Source organism: Dermacentor albipictus, chromosome 1 (genome assembly GCF_038994185.2).
Source record: "Dermacentor albipictus isolate Rhodes 1998 colony chromosome 1, USDA_Dalb.pri_finalv2, whole genome shotgun sequence".
In the NCBI taxonomy this organism is placed as follows: Eukaryota; Metazoa; Arthropoda; class Arachnida; order Ixodida; family Ixodidae; genus Dermacentor; species Dermacentor albipictus.
This window is the reverse complement of record NC_091821.1, coordinates 358,809,911-358,833,860: the sequence shown is the minus strand read 5'-3', so window position 1 is coordinate 358,833,860 and position 23,950 is coordinate 358,809,911. Positions and strand designations below refer to the sequence as shown.

Genomic DNA, 23,950 nt, shown 5'->3' with positions numbered 1-23,950 from the left:
TCTCGGCATTTCATTAGCACCAGGTACAACCACCCACAAAATATTGAGGGGCAAGCGAAAGTGTGGCTGCGCTCCACGGAGCACCAGTGCAGCTGCAGATGCCACACATTGAATCAAATCTGTACAGTGACACCTACAGTCGTCGTTTCATCTCATCTGCTACTTTATTTGGACCTGCCAAGCCTGCATCTTAGTGCGGTGAAGTGAATTTTTCCTGCAGTAGCATATCGCTACTGTGGCAAGCCAACTTTGAGTTAGGATGCTGTATGCGGACAGATGGCAGTTTCACCGCTTCAAGCCCAGTACACTGCCAAACCTGCGTCATTGACTCCAGTAAGCATTTCCATCAACGTGCTCAGTGTAGCAGATGACACAAAGCCATGCCTCTAGGCATCACTATGGTTGCAAAGATTTGCTTTGACATGCAGCAACAGCAGCTGCACTGCATTTGCGTGTCCTGCATTAATTTGTGGGCGACTGTACGTTCCACTCACACTCATGGAGCACTGAGAGGCAAATGCCAAACGACATATCTTTTCAAGAACTCCATGTGCTCCATAGCTCCACTATTTTATTTTCCCATGTGAGTAACAGGAACATATGGGTTTTTATGTAGGATCCCCACATGTGCTATGGGACCATTCTTAATGGATATGGGGGTTATGGGACATGGTATTTATAATAGGAATACCATGAAGTGGCAGCAATGGCCAAACTAAGAGTGTTCTTAATTGCTAAATGGGGATATTTAACAATGACCTAGTAAATGAGATGCATTACAGGTTTTTGTACAGCAAAGATTTCATGCATTCTGGCACTTCTGCCTTAGCAAAAAAAGAAAAAGAAAAGAAAAAGCAACACCCCTTGAACATGATATTCGTAATGTGTCTCTGGCTCCCAAAATCAATTCAACAAGCAAAAGCGTAGCCTTTAAGATCCGCATTTAAAATCCAGAGTGTGCCACCCTGTGAGACATGGGTTTGGATACCACCTATTGACAGGATGGCCCAAAATGTTTTGAGACCCACTGTGGCCAAGCCAATGCAGGCATTTAGTTTCAAGGTTGCACTGAATAAGTGAAGACAGCTTCCAGAAGTCACAGTTTCACACATAAGCCAGCTTTTAAAAACCCTTTTAAGTAGATTCCCGCAAAGACTGACTGAAACAGCCTTCCACCTGATGTTGCTAGCATCATAGGTTCCGATAGGTTCGGGTTGTTCAAAATTGACCTGCAAGAGTGAAATACAGTACTGGTGCTTCCTTTCATTTTTTGCCTTTCATGCACCAGCTCATGCCAAATTTCTCATATAAGTTTATTTCACAACTTTTTTTTTCCACGAGTGCATGTGCTGATTTTTTCGACTTCCCCAGCCTTATAACTATTGCACAGAATATTTGCTATACATAGCTACAGGTTTTCTACTCTCTTCTGTAATGCATTTGCAACTAGAGGTAAATGACTGAGGTAAGGATTATGTCTTCTGCTACACTGTATTACATGAAATACACTTTCCGGTGAATTTAAATTGCAGAAACCCACATCAAGTGGACAAAAAAAGTTCTTTTAGTAGCAACTAGCTATAATGGGCCACCATGTTGAGACTAATTTGATTTCTCTCGATTGTGTATGGTGTTGGTTTTATGGGTGCTGCGAGTTGAAAGTTACAGTATCATGAAGTGCAAAGTATGCCCCAAGTGGTTCAAGTAAAGCTAGATGAACCACTTGATACATACTTTATGCACTTTGTGATACTGGAACTTTCGACTTGCAGCACCCATAAAACTAACACCATACACAATCCAGAAAAATAAAATTAGACAATGTGGTGGTCTATTATAGCTGGTTATTGCCAAAAGTTGCATTTTTTTTTTTGTCCCAACCCTGAATACTGGAGCACACGGTAACGACAAATATAGAGCCGAGCTGCATGGTTATAACTGAATTTACGGTGGACAAAAAAGTTGACTTGTAACAGTTATTAATGGGTTCATGCACCTTGTGTTAAGTGGAGTAAACTCACCATGCCTTCGCTGAGAAGGAAAAGAATACGTGTGTACTGTGCTCCCATCATGTGAGCATACTCTGCCCCGATGCTCAAAAAGCTGCAGGCACTTGGATAGTCTCGTTCCATGGCAAACATTTGCTGTGGACAAACCAAGCCAAGACATGCTTGTAATAAAGTGATTGATCAAAGCTTTAATTTGTACCCTGCCCAGCTTTGCTTCCATTGTGGTGCAATTACACTGCAACAGGCCCTTGCCTTTGACCACTTCCCTTTCTTACTGTAGTTATGTGAACAGACCTTTGAAACCTCTCATGTACACTGGTATTGGTACAATCAAAAATTCACACAAAAGGGAAAGAAAAATGTGCTTCGACACGTATTCAGCCGTCTTTGTCGCACTCATGGCACGCAATTTTGACAAGCAATCAGGGTTCCCCCTTCTAAACAAAGTGAAATATAAAATTTTCACAAGGTCTTGTTTGGTAAGAAAGGCTCGCATAACATTTGATGCATGCACATAATGCCATTCACAATTGGATATCCAGTCAACTGAGAAGTCTCTAAACAATAACAAACTGCTTTCACTTATCTGGTGCACCATGATAATTACAGTAATTAAACAACAGCAGCAGATCCTTAGATGTAGGTAGAGTGCTGTGTTCATTGAAGGAAATATGTAGGATACTAGAGCATCACACATTATTTTAATGGAATGCAAGCCTGGTAAGACTGGCCAAATAATAAATTGCTTTGCTTAAATCAATACAGCAGATTTATAAGCTGCCTAAAAGTGAGGCATTCTTATTGAATGGCTTGAAATTATTGAGCAGAAGTTAACTGAACCGTACTTTTACTCAGACACTGGTGCCTCTTGCCAACAACTGCTGCTGTCTTACAGCACCGTCATTTGGAACCGTCCTCGCTTGAATCAGTCTTACTGCCCAAGACTTCAAATAGTATCGTTTTCCCTTATATTGAAACAGAAGGAACACTTGACAATTCTGAATAATGAGTCGTCAAATAAAAAAAGAAAGAACTATTGAACCCACGCTCAAAACTTCTGATATTTGCACACCCCTAGTTTGTTCACATTTGCTTGCTTTCCCATGACAAAGGTCGAATACAGAAATTTTTACTTTTCTTTAGGTGCTGCTAAATTGCATTTGTGACAGTAAGGGAGATTATGGGTGATGTCTCTTAAGTTTGTTACTCCTCTTTTATTTCTGGGATGCCTTTTGCTAGCATAGTATTACATCCATTGAGCATAGTTCTTTAATCTGGTGTAAAACTTCAGCCTTAGCTGCGAAGAAGTGCATTTAACAGTGGGGAGCAAAAAAAGAAAGAAACATATTTTCTTCTTCATTCCTGAAAGGGCGCAAAGCCACCTCTGACATTTCTTTAGACATTTTTAAGTAAACACCTGGATCACACACAGTAAACCGTGACGATTATCTTTTGCGAACATGCCAGTGCTATACGCTGGGGGAGTGGCACAAATTCAAAATACAATCCTGTGCTTCTTTCTGGGCTTTTCCTGTCACTTCTTCGCACGTCATGACGTCACCACGGCAAAAGCTTATAATTGGTCAGTCAACGAGAGATGATAGCGCTAACGTGACGATAACCACTTGCACATTCTGAAACAGATGGGGTCTTGCCCATTGTGTGCCACTAATCCCTTTATGAAGCTTCCATTCAGTTGGTGTCAAGCGGAGGGTGAAAGGGTCAAGCAATGAAGGAGCCCTTCTTTGGGTGTCTTGATGCAACCCGTAGCTTTCACTGCACTGCATGGAGTTGGTGAGGGTATGCGCAAGCAGGAGAGAGCGCATGTGGTGAGGGTAGTGAAGACGAGCAAGAAACTGCAGCAGCCACACAGTCACTCATCAAACACCTGTAACTTTGCTATTACAGCATCATTTTTTAAAACATCTTGTTGCCATATGCTCATTGTAGAAAGATACACAGTTGCCACCATGCAACAAATTTTCGAGCTAAGAGTGGTTTAGAGACCCTTTTGAGAAGTACTGAAATGACATCTACAAGTTGTAATTTTCCAGAGCTGAATAATGTTCAGACCGTCTAAACTCTAGAATAATAATAGCAAGTGTCACAGCGCCCCAAATATTTACTATAGCCCTCATTCCTACAAACAAGTTTCGGCACCCAGCAGGTGTATACATTGACATACTTGCTAGATCCATTCCTGTGATTGCTGTGGCTGCCCGATTTGAGTGCAGCCATGACAAATACGTTTATGAGCAATATCATCCTAACTAGCCTTATTGCTATATAATGTCAGCAAATTTTGCTCTTTGTCATCACGTCATGAAATGATGCCAGGTCCAGCCATCCAAAGTCAACTTTAGTATCAAATGTAAAACATCTTAAAGTGTTTCCCAATCTCCATACTTGCTAAGTGTTATCCTTTTAGGTACAAGAAGCATGTCGTACCGGTTCTACAATTTCAAAAATAAGTGTTAGCACTTCCTCTAACACCACTTGCATTGAAACAAATGAACATGCTTTAGAAAAAAACTAAGATATATATATACTCACAACAATTCTGAAGATGAGACGGCAATGCCAAAGCGTAGAGTGCCGGGAACACTCGATGGCCGTATTCAGGATTTGCTTCGCAAGTGCTGTCTGGTTCTGGTTCAAGCAATGCAGAGAGACGATGTAGCAATAGCTCTTACACATATCAGTCTAAGGTGCTGCCTTAACCCTTTGTAAGGTATCACTTATTCGTGCCATATCTCTGCACAGGCAGCCACAATAGTTATGCCGTTTCCATGCCTTACATCATGATTATGCAAGGAAAGATCCCTTTTAGGTGTTCGGCTATGTTGGTATGCCACCATCGTTTGTTACAAAGATGTTTAAGACTGTTACACCACAACAAGCAATAGAGAAAAAGAAAATATGATAAAAACAATTTAATTTTTAATTGTAACATAGAAACTAGTATTAACCTTCTTGCGCGTGTGTGGCATTAGTTTCTCTTCTTAGGTGAGTGAACAGTGCGTCCACGACACAAATTTTTATAAACGAATCTACATAATATTTAAGTACAAATGTAGCTAAATGCAAGGAACTTTTACGGCAACAGATGCTTTTTTGTGAGCACAGTAACGTTCTTGTCCACAAGAACATTACACATATAGGTATAATAGGCACATATAGGTATAGGTATAGGCACCTGATGCGGCCTACGGTCAAATAACTAAAATCAGCGCTGTTCTTTAAAGCCAAATGTCACAATTACTATAATAGTGAAATGAAATGACTGATTCCGCGACCCTGACATGGACAGCATAAAATAAGCATTGGAGTACCACAGTAATATTGAAACTGTTTTGCTTCACACGTTTTGCCTGCTCTATCTCAATTTGAAAGCGATAAATAATAAAGGACATCAACGCACTTACTCTTCTTTCATACAGATCGGCCAATGCACTGGCCGCCTGAAACTTCACATCATCCATACCTGCAATCTGCACAAAATGTCAAGGAATGAACGCTTTTTCTTTTTCTGCCTTGAGTAGAGAGACAGCTTTGGCAATCGGTTTCAAGGATACATTCTGGGAGAGGTACCACTGTAACGAAATAATGTATAATGTAAGCACAAAATGATAAATAAAAACTAGCTTGAACTAAAATGTTGACAGTTGGACTTAGTTGCAAGTATATCATTTAAGATCGTAAACAGTCTTGACAAAAAAGGCTATCGAAGCTTCCAGTAAGAAGATTTGGCATCTAATCTGCTGCTTTACATCACTCCTGAATAAAATGTTAATGCGGCACAGAAACAGACAAACTTTCCGTCCATGTCAAGTGACACTGGTCACTTCGAAGTTTAGTGCGCCGAGTACGACAGCTAAATAGCTAAATCACCACTACCAGCGCTTGTTCGCCATTGCAGAAGTACAAGATGAAGAAATTGCCTAACTAGCGATGCTTTACAGCTAAAAGAAGAGGAATAATAGAGGAAACATACTGCTTTCTCGAGATGTGACTGAGCAAGATCAGCGTTGTTGGTGTACAGCATGAGGTTTTGTCCCAGCTGAAGGTGCGTCAAAGCCTCGATCCTGGGAGCAGGGTTGAGCTGGAACACGGCTAAAAGGCAGCGTATACAGTTTTTCATGCTCGGAGGGCTCATGGTGCGGAACTCTTCGGCCAAACCCAGCAGGGCCAGGTAGGTCGCGTCCCCGCCTGACGCCATTGCTGTAACCGCTGATGTTGATGGCATGGTGACCGCCGCATTCAATCGAGCACTCTTCCATTTCCTCTTCCGTCGTCAACGCAACAGCTGCTGCTGAAACCAATGCTGAAACTCAGCTACTCCTTTTACAGGCAGTAGCTCTCAAACTTCACTACATTAATGCTACCAGCATATAGTCCAACAGCGAAGGGCTACGCTGTAGGCTGTATGACTAGGAACGCTTTTAAGGACTTGTAGCGATATTGCCAACGGATACCACGCAGAAAGGCGCACTAGAGACTGGTATGCCGATGGGCAGCGTCGACTCGATGGGATTAATTTGGGCGGTTCGAAACGAGCATGTAAAACAACAGTAATGAGGAAGAGCACAGCTAGATAAATGTAACTGTGGGCATCTGATCTTTTCTAGTCCGTTATTTAACGCTCGCTTCTCCCCAGGCGGCATTGCTCCCAACAACGCACATCGCCGATTCACGCACGAATTTCAACTTTGCGAAGCGCCGTAGTGGTTGCTCCAATTTTTCACTCCTTGATTACCGGTCGCGTGTAGCTCGGTATCATGAATGCCTTTATTGTGCATTCCGCTCTCCATCCGAGTCGAACCCGAGACCTACAGCTCGAGAAGCAATTAAGTGCAATGCAGTTGCATCCAACAAAAACCACGAATTCTTGCCGTCTTCGTTTCATTGCGACCAAATATGCTGCTGCTTCACGTATTTACTTATTGGCGTTCCATGCCAACTTGCTAATGGCAGGGATGCACATGCGAGTCGCGCGATCGGTTTCTACGCATGCAAAATAATATGTCAAAGAATATGTTACGAGAGTTGTAATAAACAAAATGCATTTCTGAAGTTTTCAATATCCTGCTATTGCTGATGCTAACAGCATCAATGTGCTACATTTAATTATATCTACAACACCACCAAGTTTCATTATTACTGAATTGAATTCTGGAAATTATGTGCCAAAACCACAATTTGATTATGAGGCACACCGCAGTGGGGACACAAGATTAATTTTGCCACCACGAGATCTTTAACGTGCCCCCAATGCACAGGACACTGGTGCTTTCACATTTCGCCCCCACTCAAATGTGGCATTATTCCCAATAATGGAGACTCATATCTGTGGCTTCTTTCAACAGCACACAGAAAACAAGCGTCAAGTACTCATTTTATTCAAAAATACAATTGAAGTCAACAACTGTTTCCTGTGACTCAGCACCAACATATAAGTATCTTGATTGCATAAAAACTTGCCCCATCTCGGAACAGCACAGGAGCATTTTGTACAACCTTTGCACAGACATTAAAAAATTTGTGACACAAGTTCCTGACAGCTGCTCTTCAAGACTGTAAAGTCTGCACATAAAACAAGTGAGAAATACTAGAACAGCTGTAACGAACATACATGTTGATGGGTGACAAAGAAATAATTCTGAAGAGCACCACTCGCACACAGGCACACCTTGATCTCTGCACAGGCAGGCTTTTTGATCATCCAAGACGATGTGGGGATAAAACACAAAACACAGGTGGTTGAAGACGACACCACTACGAATGCCAGTGCTTGCAACAACGCACCTGTAACACTGGCGCTGTTTCACAAACTCTTGGTTATCACAGCCAACGGTATATGTACATATAACAAGGAACAGTTCCTACAGCACATGGTAAACCAACAGTGCCAAAGCAATACTTTTTGCCACATGCACACTGGCAGAGGCAACATAAACGACTTGTCAAAGCCACCAGAATTTTCTGTGCTTATTGGCTTGGTGATAATGCATTATGTGAATACTTGCAAATGACAAGTCAAAAGCAAGCTAATCAAAAGTGCATAAAAAATATGAACTTTTCAGCATTATTGAACACACAAGACACCTAAATGAGACAAAACACTGCAGCATCTCATTATGACATAGTATATGAAGCAATGTATTTGTTCTCAAGCAGTGCAGTCATGACTGGTTGCACAATGACTTAATGCACTAACTTTGTGCAGAATGACTTGGTAGGACAGGGTGCCACTTAAAATGCTTGGAATGATAAGCACACGAAACACAGCAAGATTGAGCAATGGCTTCTCCATATGTTCACAGCACTGTTTCGCAAGATTTGTGAAATCGGCAGTCAAGACCACATGTTAACATGCATTCAGGATGTGAAAAGCTGAACGAAATGCCATCAAGAAAATTTCACTGATGGTCAGCTCACAAAGTACACAAGAATCATATCCTATGAAAGATTGAAGGTCAATGTGTCATGAGAGGTGGAATGACCAAAGAATAGGCAAATTTATAATGTGTTTACAGTTTTTGCCGTATACTTGAAATATACACAATAGCCAAACACAGTACAGTAGCATACTGCTCTCAGCTAAATCATATACAAAATTGTGAAAGTACATAACATGGAAGACAGAAAATCTCAAGGCCTCGCTACTCAAGTGCAGCCACTGTACTGCTCACCGGAAAGTTGCAAAGGCCACAATCAAACTACACAAGAAAAAAATTGAAGGTTCTAACCTTAATTGTGCATGCTATGCATGCGACGCAGGAGACACAAAGTGAGCCAGTTTAGCCTTTTTTGAATGACCTTTAAATCTGTTCTCATTCCTGAATTACATTTCATCCAACACTGAGAGCCTTATAGAAGCAATAGCACAATGAGTAATACAAAGGAACTGAAAGGCTCCTTGCAATAACTGCTGAGGAAAAGTAAGGTGGTAGCTTGTCTTTGACATATTTGTTAGACAAGTAATCTCAACAAAATTGCAAGCATCAAATGCCAGTGATGACATGCATGCAGTGAAATAGACCATGAAAGTAACTGTACATAGTCGGTTGCATGTCTCTAAATATACGTACCAGTTTGCCTACTTTGCAGTTAGAGCTAATAAAGGGCCCCTCACCAGGTCTGGCCATTTTGAGCTGACAAGCGCAGAGCACACATTGCGTGATTACGATCATGCCTGCAAAGTTTTACATCACCATGCGCCGCGGAAAGATATGAAATTTCAAACCGAACGCCGTTTTTCCTTTTCCTCACGCCCACCGCACTCCAACCCGGAGAATGACATACTCGCCGTTCTTGCGCCTACGTACTCGAGTCCGCAGTGTGATGTCGCTCGTGGTGACACGAGACTTCGAGAATTATTCAAAGCACCATCTGTTATTTATTTAATCTGTTGACGAATTGAAGTTTAGAGAAATAACAAAACACACAAACGGAATGTCTGCATGTTTTTTGCTTTACTTCGAACTGAAGCAAGAAGATATACTTCTGCTTCGTCTGCTGGTTCCCACAGTCTTGCGGTCGCATACGTAAGTACCGAAACTATGCCATTTTCTACCGTGCTCCAGCGTGTGATCATGCTCTGCGATCCGGTTGTTCTGCCTCGGTATTCGTGTAGCACTGAATTATACCGCTAGTCACGTTTCCTTGTGCACAGCGTGCACAGCGTGCAAAATCGTGCGCTGCACAAACGAGACAACAGCTCGCGCATGACGTCATCAGCGGAAATACGTAGCGCCAGAAAAAAAGAAAAGCGAGGAGAAAGAAAAAAGTGAAGGCGGGGCCCATGATGTATGTGTCACGCAATCCTCCAGGTTCAGCATGGGAGAACGCATGGAAGGAATTTCGCTTGCGAAGGCTAGATGGGCGAGTGGAGAGGGAGTCTCGCTATACAGTGGAGCCTGCCTGCTGAAATGGGTTCGCAGCACTGAAATATTTCTATCTCGGCTATTAATGAGCTGACTTGAAAAATGTTTGTGGCAGAACGCTCCCTAGAAGAAACGTAACACCTTCCAGTGTATAACCAAAATTTACTATGGGGCCTGGTGAGGGGCCCTTTAAGGCCACAATGATTGCAACCTCTCTGAATTGGCTGCAGATATCACTTCTACTCGCTTGCTACATTATTATCAGTAATCAAAGCATACACAGGAAAAAGAAAAGATGCACAATATAGGCAAGTCATATCAGCCAACTCATTTTTGAAGGAGACGGAGCAAAACCCAAAAGCATAAAAAATGCGGTGTTATGGGAAGTGTACAAGTAAGTAGCACTGGGTTGCGAGTGACAACAGCAAGGTGCATCGACTGACACCTGTTACAAACACCACAATTATTCAAAAGCAGCTACTCAGCACAATGCTGATGTAAAAGAAGATAGTGGTACAAGCAAAACCTAGAAATCATAATCTCTGTTTCCGATTAAAGAGATGCACTTGTGTATCCTTGTGAGCAATAGTACTAGCTGGAAGCTTGTGCTACTCTCACCTAACACACACCAATGGTATAATGAATAATTTGTAGTTAACCAGGGCCTTAGGGCCTCAGTTGTTGAAAATGCCTGCTGAGCAAGCACTATGCAAAATAATGTAAAAATAAGGCACTCAAGAAGTGACAGTTCTCAACAAAGGTGCACTGCTGCAGCTGTCCATCACAACAAACAATGAGCAAGTGCAAGCTGGATGTCTAGTAACAGTGTATTGCACTTTATGCTTTATATATAAATGCTAAAAAGGTTTCGAGTCACTTTCACATACAGGGCTGGAGCTTCCCACTTACCTGAAAGGATTCATGATGGTTGTCCAACCCTTTGTATCTAATCTTATCCTACGCAATCCTGAATAGCCCAGCATCTGAACCTTATCAAAAGTCACAAATGTGAAGTACAATTATTTCTGCTGATCTAGAATCCCTCTTATACCGCCTAAAATGGCCGCCCCACACAAGAAACAAAAACAAACCTTCAACAGAGAAATGGTGAGAGGGAAGGAGGAGAAGGGGGGGGGGGGCACAAGCCGTACCAAACAACACTTGGAATACAACTTCATTGAATACAGATTGAGCATGAGTCTTCGAGAAAAATACACAGCAACATAAAGTCCAACATCTGTTGAGCAAACATAAACTAGGTATAAAGGCTAAACTAAAACAGGCTACAAATGCTCCACTGTGTGTCTGATGCTGTTTCCCCCAATTTGAGGCAAGGATGGTCGTCTTAACTACCATCAGTGTGCACTCACTATGTACTTTCACTCTGCTATTGCAGCATTAGCATCATCAGTATCCTTAATTTCTCAAGCACTTCTCTGTAACATGTGCTCCAATACACCAAGGGTAAAGCCCCGTTGCTACAGCTTGCACCAATTTTCACCTTTTACCTATGTTGTGCTGCCATTCCCGTGAGCTCGCTGAAAGATGAGTTTCTCAGAGAAAAGTATGGCGACACTGACTCGTAAATTGCACTAAAACTTGACTACCTCAAAGGAGGTTGTGGGATGTGATTTCTTGCAAAACTGTACCCTGGTTGAGCCAGATTCAAAGCTGCATAGTCTCTTTTCAATCATGCCGCTCAAATTAACGCAAGAACGACACCTAGCTACCTCGCAGGTTGAAGCAAAATGGAATGCACTTCCTCTTGAGCCATGTTCGGGCTGCCAATACCGGCAATCTCTCGAGCACCAAGACAGGCAGCACAGCAAGACTGCCATCGTCAGCTGGTGCATAATGCCACACTTCGACCTTGCCCCCAGGTTATGGATCACCAGGCTTTTAGCACTTGTCTGACCGTGAAAAGTAGGTGACCTTCTCAAGTGGTGCAGTGACGCTGATCCACTTGCCACCACGGTGCAACTTTTGGTCCTCGCACCACCAGCCTTGGGGCAGGTAGACATATGCTGAATTTCGACCTGGTTCCAACACAGGTGCTACAATAAGGTTGTTGCCCAGTGCAAACTGGTGGCCCGCCCCATATGTGTTGTGGTCTCGGGGGTCGAGCCACCACAAAGGCCTCACTAGAGGTGCTTCCTCCTCCAAGGCCTCCTTCATGGCTGGCTCCACTCGCGTCTTGCGAAATTGTGTGAGCACCCGTGATACCTGCGCACAAATGTAAGCATGCTCTCAGAATGCAGGAAAGGTTTTGGTTCTGTTTGTTGTAACCCTCTAACCAGTACTTCAAGAATGTTGTACACTTAATAGCCTTTATGATAGGGGTGTGCAAATACCAAATATGGTAGACTTCCATTAATTCGATTTCAGTTAATTCAATTTTTCGGTTAATTCAATCGTGACCAATCGTGACCAACCCCTTCAGGCACCCATACATTTATATGGGCCCAAACTTCCATTATTTCGATCTCAAAATTGGTGTTCGCCGGATAAGTCAAAGTTGGCTCATCAGCGCTGCACAATACAGCCGTGTTATGCAGTGAAGCATGCCAAGAATTGGAAGGGGCCACAGTCACGGGACATAGTGCACATTCCTTGATTATAAACACTTGCATGTGCCATCTCTGGTCACAGTACGAGCAGCTACACACTAAATAAGCATACTGGCCGCCATTCAGAGCTGTTTCCGACTTTTTTGTGGTGATTTCAGTCCTCGTATCATGTACCATGCATATCTCGTTTACGAGACTGTTAACATGACCTAGTACACGTTCCTTATTTATACAAGCACACATGCACTGTGTACCGAGAAGCAAAGAAAAAGCATCTGTGATTTGGGAAAGCTAGCGAAAAGGAAAGCAGCGAAGATGAAAAACTCAGAAAAGTCCTGCGGTCATTTAGGGTGAACATAAGAATGGGGATTTATCTAAGTGAAGCAAAGGCGTGTCTCGCGTCTTTTAAGGCGAAAGCCTTAATTGGCTTGTTGCAATGGCTCATACCCAAAAAAAGCAGCGTCTAGTCCAGTGATGAAAAAAATATCATCATCAAGAATGGCTCATACCCCCGTAAGTAAGCAAAGATGCAATGGCTGAATAGGAATGAAGAAACGAAAGGAGGATGAACGAAAGAAAGAAAAGAAGAAATGAAAGAAAGTAAGAACAAAAGAAGACAAGAAAAAAAGAACGACGGAAAGAAAGACAGAATTAAATAACCTTTAGGTAACGCATTAGGTGCTCACATGTTGTGTGTTGTTGAGGAGCTCGTCCTCAATATACAGCGCCATACGTTTACTTCACACTGTGGCTCGGTATGTCTTGCAAGACGTCTGAACCCTCCGATCATATAACTTAATAAATTACCACATGTACAGCAGGCTTTTGTCTTTATGCGCTACAGGAGTGTAACATGCTGCCGAATTTTTTCCGCCTTTTGTTAACTCAACCCGCCAGATAATTCCACCAGTTACGTCAGTCCTGTCAGGGTCAAATTGACAGAAGTCTACTGTAGTAGGTTTCAAATCTAATATTGAATCCAATCAAGAAAAAGATGCTGAATGTCAAATCAAATATCGAATATCAAGAAACTTAACACAAAAGCGTTATGCTTTCAAGTCTTCTGAAAACGTAACATGGTGCTGCACACGCTCAGGAGCCTACTCACGTTACACACCAAGAATGTTGCTAGCTATCAGCAACTTAGGTATCTAGGAATGAAGATGTAGATTATGGCGTACTCTTATTATTGAGAACACCAAATTAGTATGCCAGCGCTGAACAACTCGGTTCGAATATGAAAGTTTAGAAAATATGTTTTTATCGATAGAATGTCTGTTGAATAAACTCAACACCTTTTTTTCCCCATCTGAAGCTGAAGAAATAGTAAAGTTGTCCTGAATACCAAGTTGATTTTGAGTTTGACAGTAGGCTACACTGTGCTTAATCGTAGAACGACAGAAAGCTGAGCTAGTTGGTGAGGATTAATAAGGTAAGGTAGTCAGCGTTCGTGTTGTCCACTTCTCTACTCTTGTGTCCTGTCTGCATGCCTCACCTCTTTTTTGCTTAATTGTAACCTTTTATTGCTTGGAAAGTGTTGCTTCCCAGTTTTCTTCCAGGAAACAGAAGGGTTTTTTCATATTTATGGCATGTCGTTTCTGTAGATTACTGTCAGTTTGTTTAGGCCGATCTGCGTGACAGACAAAAGCAGGGGGACAGCTCATCACGCGACTTGGCATTGCTCCACATAGTTGGCAACGCAGCATGGGTCAGTCGCGTTCGGTGCCTATGGTAAAGAGCGGGTGCATTTCCCCTGTCAGGTTCCATGTCATTTGCTGTCTGTCATAGGTTTCCAAATCAGGAGGCCCACGGCAAGTTCGTGCAACGTGAGTGTAGTGTCCAAGACAGATGCTCACTGCCTCACATAAAAAGGCTTATTTGTTGCTTGTTGCAAGAAAACTAGCCTCCACTGCTTCAGACAATCAGAGTGTATTTCTAAGAAATAGTCACCATGAGGAATCGGAAGCAGACCATACACCACCTTCAACCTTTTGAACATATCCCAGCCTTCAGGCTGACAATGGTTCAAATTTTGCATGCACAACTTGTTTTAGGATGTTCACTTAGGACCATCGTTTCTGCTGGGACAGAAAACAGAAGCTAGCCAATTCTGACCTTAGTGAGCTCAAAGTCATCGTTGTAGTCACTTGGAAGTACGGAAAACTGCAGCACGGGCAGAAACACGGCCAACTGCCACCACCGAAAGTAGAGCTCCCTCTCGGGCTTTGTCCCAGGGGCCACCAAGTCTCCACCCACACAGCCGGGACTGACTACACGGTGGCCCAGAAGGCCCAAGGTCAAAACCTGGGAAACAAGCACATAGATAATGAGGATTTTGTCATAAGTGCGCTCACCTTTTTAGGAAGAGCTGCCATGATATAGCACTGCAGTGCATGTTGGACTATTGTGAATGTGCACTCAAAGGCAAAAGAACACAATGCACACATTCTATAGATGCTTGCACTGCCCTAAGAGCATGCGCACTGACCTCGCACAACAAACGAATGGAACACTCTATACAAAGGGCATGATAACTTCGCAAGGTTGCACCACAGTGACTTCCAACCACACGAACCATGTGGGCCACATAAAATGAATAATTTTTTTAAATGGATGCAGTGACTTTAAGCACATGACATCAGGCATGCCACGTGTCCTATTCGCAACCACGACATAGTGCATCACATATTAAAGGTGCAGGTGGGTGCGACTAAATTCGATGTAACATTAAATCTCATAATCTTCTGTCCCAAAATATTATGTACTTATTACATTAGATGCATAGTAGGTCTGAACCTATTGACCAGTGAATGAGTGGACTAGCATGCTTCCATAACCCAAACATAGTATGCTGCACACAGGAAGCACAGAGGTGCACAAAGAGCATATAATTTGAAGTAACGTCACACCAACAAGTTTCCGTTCTAATATATAAAGCAGTTATTCCATATAAAGTGTCACAGATAAAAAAACAAATGCTATGCAGAACACAGAGGGCGAAAGTTCTATAACTGTACTATACTTGCATAGCTTCTGCAGCATTGTTTGCCACGTGTGAAATCAAGTACAGCAGATATGATGTGTGAGTACATTTACAACAGTGTATAGCACATGCAGCTAATGAGACAAGCTGCACTTGCCTTGGGCAGGATGCCCTGCAGTGCAGCCCAGGTGGATGGCTGGGGTGCCAGGGTGACAAATCCTGCACCACCTGGTGTGCCGAGGACAGGGCTGCTGCGGGAAGCAACTTCAAGGTAGCGCCCAAGGAATGCCGATGCCCATCGTCCTTGGCCGTAGGGCAGTGCTCGTGCTTGGCCACCGCGAAACACAAAGCCGTCCACTCCAAGCTACAAGTACGGGCACAAAACAACACAAACAAAAGTGGGCTCCAGAATGCATCCCTGAAAGATAGGTCATGTTCCTTGGTATTGGCAATGAGTATTGTTTCAGTAATGGCCCGATCAGCATTTCCTAAACCACAGCACTTCCTCAAGAACAAAAAGAAAGTCGGAAATACAAGCCTGAAACAGTAAGGTAAAGTGCAGAAGCGGTGATAAGTACCCAAAGATAGACTATATATTTGAAAGGCATCTTTACCAAAAAGCAACACAGAAAGCATCAATTTGAAGACAGAATATTAAAACTAAGAATTACGATACTGCAGTTGTCAAAGATGTTGACAACTGGTTTCAAGGTATAATGTGGTAGATCCTCTGTTGCACTTTATAGGGAAGAATAACCATAAAGCAAGGAGGGAGAAAAGGTAGAGAGGTCAATCAGACAAGCGTCCAGTTTGCTTCCCTACACCGACAATAAAGAAAGGGGGAACAGAATGAGGGAGGAAATGAGCACAGCCCCCAGACAGGAGGACACGCACCAGGACTTTAGTCACTGAAGCCCGTGCTAATAAAAAACTGCAGTAGAGCACGAATAGCTTTCTGCACCATCGATAGATATGGCCAGAGTCCAAGAATTTTTTATTCAGAAAGTGTTCAAGAGTCCACTCAGCTAAGGTGCAGTCTGTAAAAAAGATGTGCTAGACATCACACTGAGGGCAAGAGCACAGAAGGTGTTCAATAAGCTCTTCAGACCCACAAGCGCCAAACTTTAGTGTATCAGCCATTACAAGCCATAAAGAATAAGGAAATGCATGAATATCTATACACTTAAATTTCAGCACTGACTTGGAAGCCAACCATGGATGAAGTCGATATCGTGCTTTCATCTATATTTAAACAACTCATGGAAACAGTCCAGGGTATTATTATTATTATTATTATTATTATTATTATTATTATTATTATTATTATTATTATTATTATTATTATTATTATTATACACGAAGGCACCGTACCTGTTCCTGGGCGCTATAATTAACATTTTATTGATTGACTGACTGACTGGTTAACTGATTGTAAAGAGAGCCAAGTGTTGTTACAGTGATGAGGCCATGCCGTTCTATCCATAACTGCTGCTACCTTGCTAACTCAAACAGGATGTGCATCATTCGGATTCAACATTGCATTGGATCTCAGTGGCTTTTTAGAAAGAAGGCTAGCAGAAATTCTGTGCTGTGCAAATAACACACGCACAAAACAAAACAGAGAACCCAACTAGAAAAACTACAAACCACTGCAATAGCAACACAGCAAGCCAAAACCAAAAGTCAAGGATGGTGATGCAGGCTTGCTGGTGCACCATCTTGGACTACTAGGGCAACACAAACAAGACAAGGACATCAGAACAGCCTCTTAGCTGCATGTCTCTGTGTTCGTTTCCTTTTCTCGCGTCATATCATTAGCACTATACTGGTATTCTAAATCCAGAATGCTTTTAACTTTAACACTTGCAGTTATGCAAGTGGCAATTGGTCTTGTGGTGCAGCTTTGGGAACGGGAAATACTGCAGTTTGGAGCACGAATCTATGTTTTTTAGCAGAACATATTGCTGTTTCGAGCAAGAAAACTATGTTTAGGAAAAGTAACTTACTCTCTGGTGCAAAGAGGAAGCCCTGCATGCAGTTAAAAAAGAAAGAACTCTGTATAAGTTGGTACTTTCTCAGAAACTGCATTCATTGTCTATTACACTAAGATGCAAGTCCTTTTCTGGAGCTTGCCGTTATATTTTTTATATTATATATAAGAAGATGACAATAAATGCAGATTTAACCCTAATTCAAGATTAATTCTGCATTTTCATAAAAAGTTAATTCCCCCAAGCTGTCCTTGGCTTCGCTATCCATTTCATATGTCACAACGTATCATTTGCCAAACTCATGTTCACAAGTTGAATACATATAGCCACCCAATTCTTTAATAATATGGCAGGAACATTGTGTCTTCGCACATTAAGAATTATACAAGATGATAAGGTCGTGCAATTAAAGTGCATGCTAGTAGTCACAAAACATGGTCTGCTAGACTGTTCTATTGAGAGTGACACGCCTGGCATGCTGCAAAGCACTGACACACATTCTGGTTGGTGCTCGCGCAATATTAATTACGAAATGGGAGGCTGCACTATATCGACACTACAGTTAAATTGAAATTACTAGCTGAGAGAGTTCGTGGCTAATCAGAAGCAATCAGAAACAAAAACGAGGATGCTTTTTTGTTGTTGTTCTTGCAGGCATACTAGATGGAATAGCACCTGTGTTTAAATTTTCAATTCCAGAAGCACAATCTGCCAGTCATCCTTGTTTCTCCTATTTTTAGTGTTCCCTTAATGACATATAAGTTCTCTAGCAATGTTAAAAAAATTTAAACAGGACCAGTCATTTCTTGTCAGAGTCATTTAAATGGTTTTTCATATGTTGTGTGGCTTGTACGTCTATGTCTACTTTCTTGACTCGCTTATGCAACATTTTTCCCATGTCCAGACTGCCCAGTCGTAATAAAATGCACTGTATAAACTTCTCGAAACCCCTAACTGATGGCGAAAAAGGCCCCTTCAGTAGCTGTGCCCTCACAATTGTGCGTCACCAAAATTACATAAAATAATTATTTCTAAACTAAAATGCTGATCAAAGGTGTGCAGATACCACTGATGGATCGCAAAATGCCTGCAAATATCTAACACTTATAGTTGCGAGAAATTACATACCCCAGAAGTGCACACAGTAACAAGGCGATAATAAATGCAAAAAAAAAGTGCATTTCAGCCAACTACCCGAAGTATCGGTCCTATTGCAATATGCAGGTCACTAATTGATTTTTCACACCTGATTGATTATTGAGAGTTCCCTGCAACACTGCCGCATTGTTTTAGACACTGGCGGATCAACAATGTGAGGGAGGGTCCCAAACCCTGCCTGAGCCATGCTCATATACTTTAGCGCCAACGAAGCTGAACGCACAGCCCATCGTCTTCATCCCTCCAACTCCCACCCTTCCCCCTTCCTTGACGTTACCTTGGATCCACCCCTGTCCATAGAACCAATGTATAATAATGGTGCAGGCACGACGGTTGTAAACAAAGTTGCTGCCATTCAGGTTGGCACCCTTACCCTCGCTCTTGTTTAAGCAATTTCTCAATTTTCTGAATGCCATATGGCCGCTACTGAAGCATATTTGACACCTCTGCACTGAACTGCAACTTTCACTGCAGGATCCTGGTGAGATGGCGCTGTTTAGGCCTATCAGCACATGGTCGTGACAAAAAGTTGGCACTGGCTGGTCAGCACAGTAGCAAGCAGCAAGCTGTCATGGAATGCTTGCAGTTTGTATATGTTCGTACAAGAGACCTCTTTGGCAACCGGATGATCAGATCAAACACATGGGCTAAATGGCAGCCGCAATAGTGAAGGTCTAATCCACGGGCGGTCCATGTGGAACAACTGCGAACTCCCCTATACTATATACTTGTGTGCGCTTAATGGACAGAATCGTGTAGGCAGAAAGCTCCTAACTAGCAAACTCATGCGTGTCGCGCACTTTGTGATGATACGCAATGCTCTGTAGTATGATTATGCACTGTATTAGTGCTGAGTGTAAAAATGAAACGACGCGACACCAGCTGCCTCATGATGATGCCATGTGCAATCCTGCCTTAAGCAAATTGGAGTTCTGGCAGAATCAAAGCGCAACGGTGATTTACGTGTCTGTGGGTGCCACTTCAATGTCGCACGCACGCCTGCATTGGTGATGCCATAAGTGTGGAAAGCACTTGCCAGTGGGCGAAACCAGCAGAACGTGCCAACCCATATTGTCGCCATGATCTGGGGAAGGCGGCGGCAGCAGCTGTTCATTTCGGTATGCCATGTCACCATATGGATCCATTGTATTAATGAGCCTTTCTAGACGTGCATAACACAGAGTCCATAGTGGCACACTTCGCACGAGCACAGGCCAGCGCGGCAGCAACAGCGAGTAGCCGAGAAGCACAGAGTCGCGAAAAACCGGAAGTGGACAATGTTACGAAAAGCGTGTTGGCGATGACATATGTCAAGCGACATTTGGAGGAGCATTCGGCGAGGAGATCTGCCAACAAACGGAGCGTAGCAAAGGAAAGAGCGAAACGAGTAAAGGCCGGTTTCAATCATCAAACGTGTGTAACTCTGCTGTTACAGCACCATTTCGAAAAATTCTCGTGGGTACATGTTCGCTGCAGACTCATGCACAACTGCAGCACCACAACTAAATTTCTATCTCTGAGTGGTTTGGGGCCTTTTAAGGTGCAGTTTGGTGCAATTGGTGCAGCGCTTCCATCAATGACTTGCAACACCTTCGAAATAAGCAAAGGTGTTATCTTACCGTCCTGTTCAGTTCTCTAAGCTGCTCTAGGAACCAATCAGCAGCCCGCTCCTCAAATAAGTTGACCACAGCACAAAGGCTGCCATTCCAGCGGGTCAGCAGTGGAACCTTGCTCTGGTCAGCCAGAAGGTACTCTCCGTCCATAGCAGCCCTGGATGCAAAATAAATGTCTCTAAACACAAAACTCTTTCTTAACTCTCGCTGTATAACTCTGGATGCAAAAATGTTGCTTATTGGTAAAGGAAATGAAGGACAAACTTCCCTTTTTGAATCTCTTTCGAAAGCAACAGTACAGTGCCGCACAGTAGTATCATCATAAGTGTTATAGTCCATATGCATATTTGAATCTTCCTGTGCGAAGAAAGGACAGAAAAGTTAATTTAATATTGTTTACTTATATTCAGATGCAATGCAACTCATCTTCATTTGTAAGCGGTTACTTGGCATTGGCCAAGCGATGCCAAAATCTATGAAATCGCAGGGGGACAGTGGAGGAAAGCTAGTGTTGCCACTTGCCTTTTATTTTTGTCTTTTCTGAGATACTACCAGGCTTCCACTCCATGGTAAACTCACTTATTTTCAATTGCAGGAGCACAGCCTGCCAGTATGCCTTGTTTCTCCTATATTTAGTGTTCCTTTAACAACATATAAATTCCCTAGCAATGTTAAAAAAAACTTAACAAGGCCAGTCATTTAAATGATTTTGTCATAAAGCACAGCCACCATACAAGTGTGGTTTATTTGATCCCACAAATGGCAAGTGGAAAGACACTTTCAAAAACGGCATAACATATTTTGTAAACCATATCTGACAACATATGCGATGGTACTGAAACGTACACGTGCACACGCACCTGAAGTTGTTAGAGTTGAGGCAGAAGTAGGGATGTACGTCCAACAAAACCTTGTTTCCCTTGTTATGGAGAATGCGGACAATCTCTGCCGGATGCGGGAATGCATCCTTCCAGAAAGTCAGGTCACCTTGAGTGCGCTGCCAGCCATCACGAATCAATACAAAGCCACCATTGAAACCATGGTTCACGAACCGGTTGGCATACTCATGCACAGTTGCTTGCGTCAAATTGCCATCCTCACCAGGCCTAGGCACTAGTACTGGATGCCTGACAAAGACTTCCTCTGCAGCCGTGAAATTGTTGAGCTCGGGACGGCGTGGTGCCGATGCCCTGTGAATGGCCAACACGTCAGGTCCCGTGCATAGCGTGTAGTTTAGCTCCTCCTTCGCGGCCAGGCAGAGTCGTTCACTGCCAGAAGCATTAAAACTGAACATCAATGCCTGATTGGGACTTGCCAAAATTGATACCCCACGTGACGACAGCCAGTACGGCTCTAACACAGAACCCAGCGGGTCAGCACGACCCGTTTCAAAGGCCATAGTGTTGAGCTGAAGATTTGCGAGCGGCCAACTCAGGTTTGCCACTTCACCCATGCCAAACCAGTGGGCGCCCGTGAGGTCGTAACAATCCACCAGTTCTGTATGCACGCTCGCAGCCCGCCAGTGCACTTCGTAGCAGGCTATTTCACCCTGCATAGGTGCAACCCGCATTTCGAGACGAGCACGATACTTCCACTCATAGCAGTAGCCGAGGTGCAGCACAGGGCAGATGTGTGCTTCCAGAGCTGGAGGGATCACCTGTAAATGATTATTTGTGTTGTTTAGGTGCTGCTCTGGCATAAGTGCTCCAACATTCAGATCTTGAGTAAGCAGTTTCAAGTAGTTCTCAAAAGTTTCAAATTTCACAAAAGCAGCAACCATTTTCTAAATCACAATAAGCTTGAGTATAAAGTGTAAAGGTTAGTGATACAAATGATGACACAGACCATTTTACAATATGATGCAACATTGCTGATGTTTTTGTGACATTTCAAGCATGTGTGTAGAAGCCAAATAGCCATGTGCTGTGCTGCATGCCTGAACATTTGTGTTATCAATTTTACCTGAAGCTACTGGATTTTTAAGTGTGGGGCAACACCATTAGTGAAGCTACATAAAACAGCATCTATCTGACTTTCTTATTCTACTGAAATAAAAACTGAATAATATAAAACTGACTATTTCATTACTTTTTTATAAAGGTTTGGTGCCAAACACATTCGGTGAGTGGCTACCATGTTGCTTCGGTCGCTGTAACATGGCACTCAGAAAATCTATTTCACGAGCCAATAGCTTGGAAATATTTAGAGCAGACATCACTGCAACCCTATTTAAGCAATGCAAAGTTTGATTTCAAGAAATGCAGTAAGCGTATCCTTGCAGATGAGCATGGCAAGCACGAAAGCGGTCACCTGGCCAAGTTCTCCCTGAAGCAGGGTGCGGCCTCCACGATCAAGCAAGCGCAGCCTTCGTGTCTGAGGATCAAAGTCAGACTTGGTGGAGAGTCGGGTGGCCTCCTGGAATGCCTCGTGCAGGTGCCATGTCAGGACAACCACACTCACTATGCTGAGGAAGAGCACAGCCAGAACAAGCCGGAACCGGAATTCTGGCGTCCGGCTCTGGCGCACCAGAGCCAAGGCCTTGGCTGCCTGCAAAGCAAGTAACTATATTGTCAGTACACCTATGAGGCAACAAAGAGCTTGTATGTGCAATAACACTATCAACAACTTACAGGGTTTTACGTCTCAAAGCTGTGCAGTGGGCCATGACAGGTGCCACGTTGTCGGTTCTCACAGTATTACTTTTGATCAACTGGGGTTCCTTACCATACATTTATACCTAAGTGCACAATAGTTTCCTTGTTGCAACTGCATCAAAATGCAGCAGCTGTGGCTCAGAATAGAAATTGAGTCCTCGCAGCAGAATCCCAAAGCCAATGAACAGCTGTTGCAGCTACCTAATACACACATATGGCACTCCATAACAGAATGGACCTGCTCACCTTTATAAAACTGAGCTGCAATATCTTGTGAAAGAACAACATATGAACATCTTGAAGGGGCAGCGCAAAAAGACGATGAGAGAAGGCAGGAACACACAGGACAGCGCTGGCAGGAACACACAGGACAGCGCTGTCCTGTGTGTTCCTGTCTTCTGTCATCGTCTTTTCGTGCCGCCCCTTCAAGATGTTCAACCAGTACCAACTCGCCCAAATGTCGATCCTTCTACAACATATGAGTAGTGAAAGTACAAACCTATAAGGTATTTGGTAGAGCCCAATAAGGGAAATTAGTGCTAAATCAACAAACCTGTGTATGTGGGAGCTGCCTTTCGACCTTGTGCTTCATGAAAGTTTTGCGGTCTGACTTAGTTGGTGGCACAGGAGTACACATGTCAGTTTCTACTACAGCCCACGAAGGCATATAACATTTATCTTGGGCATGTTAATGCTAACATAATACAATAATACCAACTATAGGTGCAGGACACATACTATACAAGGAAAAAAAAGAAGAAGAAGATTGTAGTACGGGTACAGCAGCTTATAAACAAGCAAACAATTTGTGCAGAAGCCAAATGCTCAATGTTCTCTCCCAAACAACCCAAAGATGGAGTTTATTGCCAAACAGCATGAACAGACTCAATATTATTATGTCCTGTGACGAAAACTGAGTTAACCAGTAAATAAACAGCACTTTGTGGATCCATGGTACATTTGATTTATTGACTGGTTGACTTATTGAACTCAAAGGGAGGGAGAGATGGGGTGGGGGGAATGAAAGGCAGCTAGGTTAGCTAGACTTTGTTCAGTTTGTACTGGCAGCCAGGAATGGGAGAATGAAAG

The 23,950-nt window shown here is 43.0% G+C and overlaps 2 protein-coding genes across 3 annotated transcripts in view; both read right to left on the bottom strand.

Annotated features, from left to right (window-relative positions):
• LOC139054600 (MAU2 chromatid cohesion factor homolog) overlaps window positions 1–6,253 on the bottom strand; it is a 44,919-nt gene extending 38,666 nt beyond the window's left edge. Inside the window, exons 1-5 of the mRNA XM_070531837.1 lie at window positions 6,004–6,253; window positions 5,585–5,602; window positions 5,435–5,500; window positions 4,563–4,658; window positions 2,022–2,144 (exon numbers count right to left, since the gene is read on the bottom strand). Of these exons, the coding sequence (XP_070387938.1) occupies window positions 2,022–2,144; window positions 4,563–4,658; window positions 5,435–5,500; window positions 5,585–5,602; window positions 6,004–6,228 (528 nt within the window). The 5' untranslated portion in view covers window positions 6,229–6,253. The remainder of the gene's footprint in view (window positions 1–2,021; window positions 2,145–4,562; window positions 4,659–5,434; window positions 5,501–5,584; window positions 5,603–6,003) is intronic.
• Window positions 6,254–7,399: 1,146 nt separating this feature from the next.
• LOC139054599 (myogenesis-regulating glycosidase-like) overlaps window positions 7,400–23,950 on the bottom strand; it is a 29,365-nt gene continuing 12,814 nt past the window's right edge. For both annotated transcript variants that reach the window (XM_070531836.1, XM_070531835.1), the window contains exons 3-8: window positions 22,518–22,754; window positions 21,068–21,864; window positions 20,214–20,364; window positions 15,603–15,809; window positions 14,578–14,766; window positions 7,400–12,118 (exon numbers count right to left, since the gene is read on the bottom strand). In XM_070531836.1, coding sequence (XP_070387937.1) covers window positions 11,795–12,118; window positions 14,578–14,766; window positions 15,603–15,809; window positions 20,214–20,364; window positions 21,068–21,864; window positions 22,518–22,754 — 1,905 coding nt within the window. In that variant the 3' untranslated portion in view covers window positions 7,400–11,794. The remainder of the gene's footprint in view (window positions 12,119–14,577; window positions 14,767–15,602; window positions 15,810–20,213; window positions 20,365–21,067; window positions 21,865–22,517; window positions 22,755–23,950) is intronic.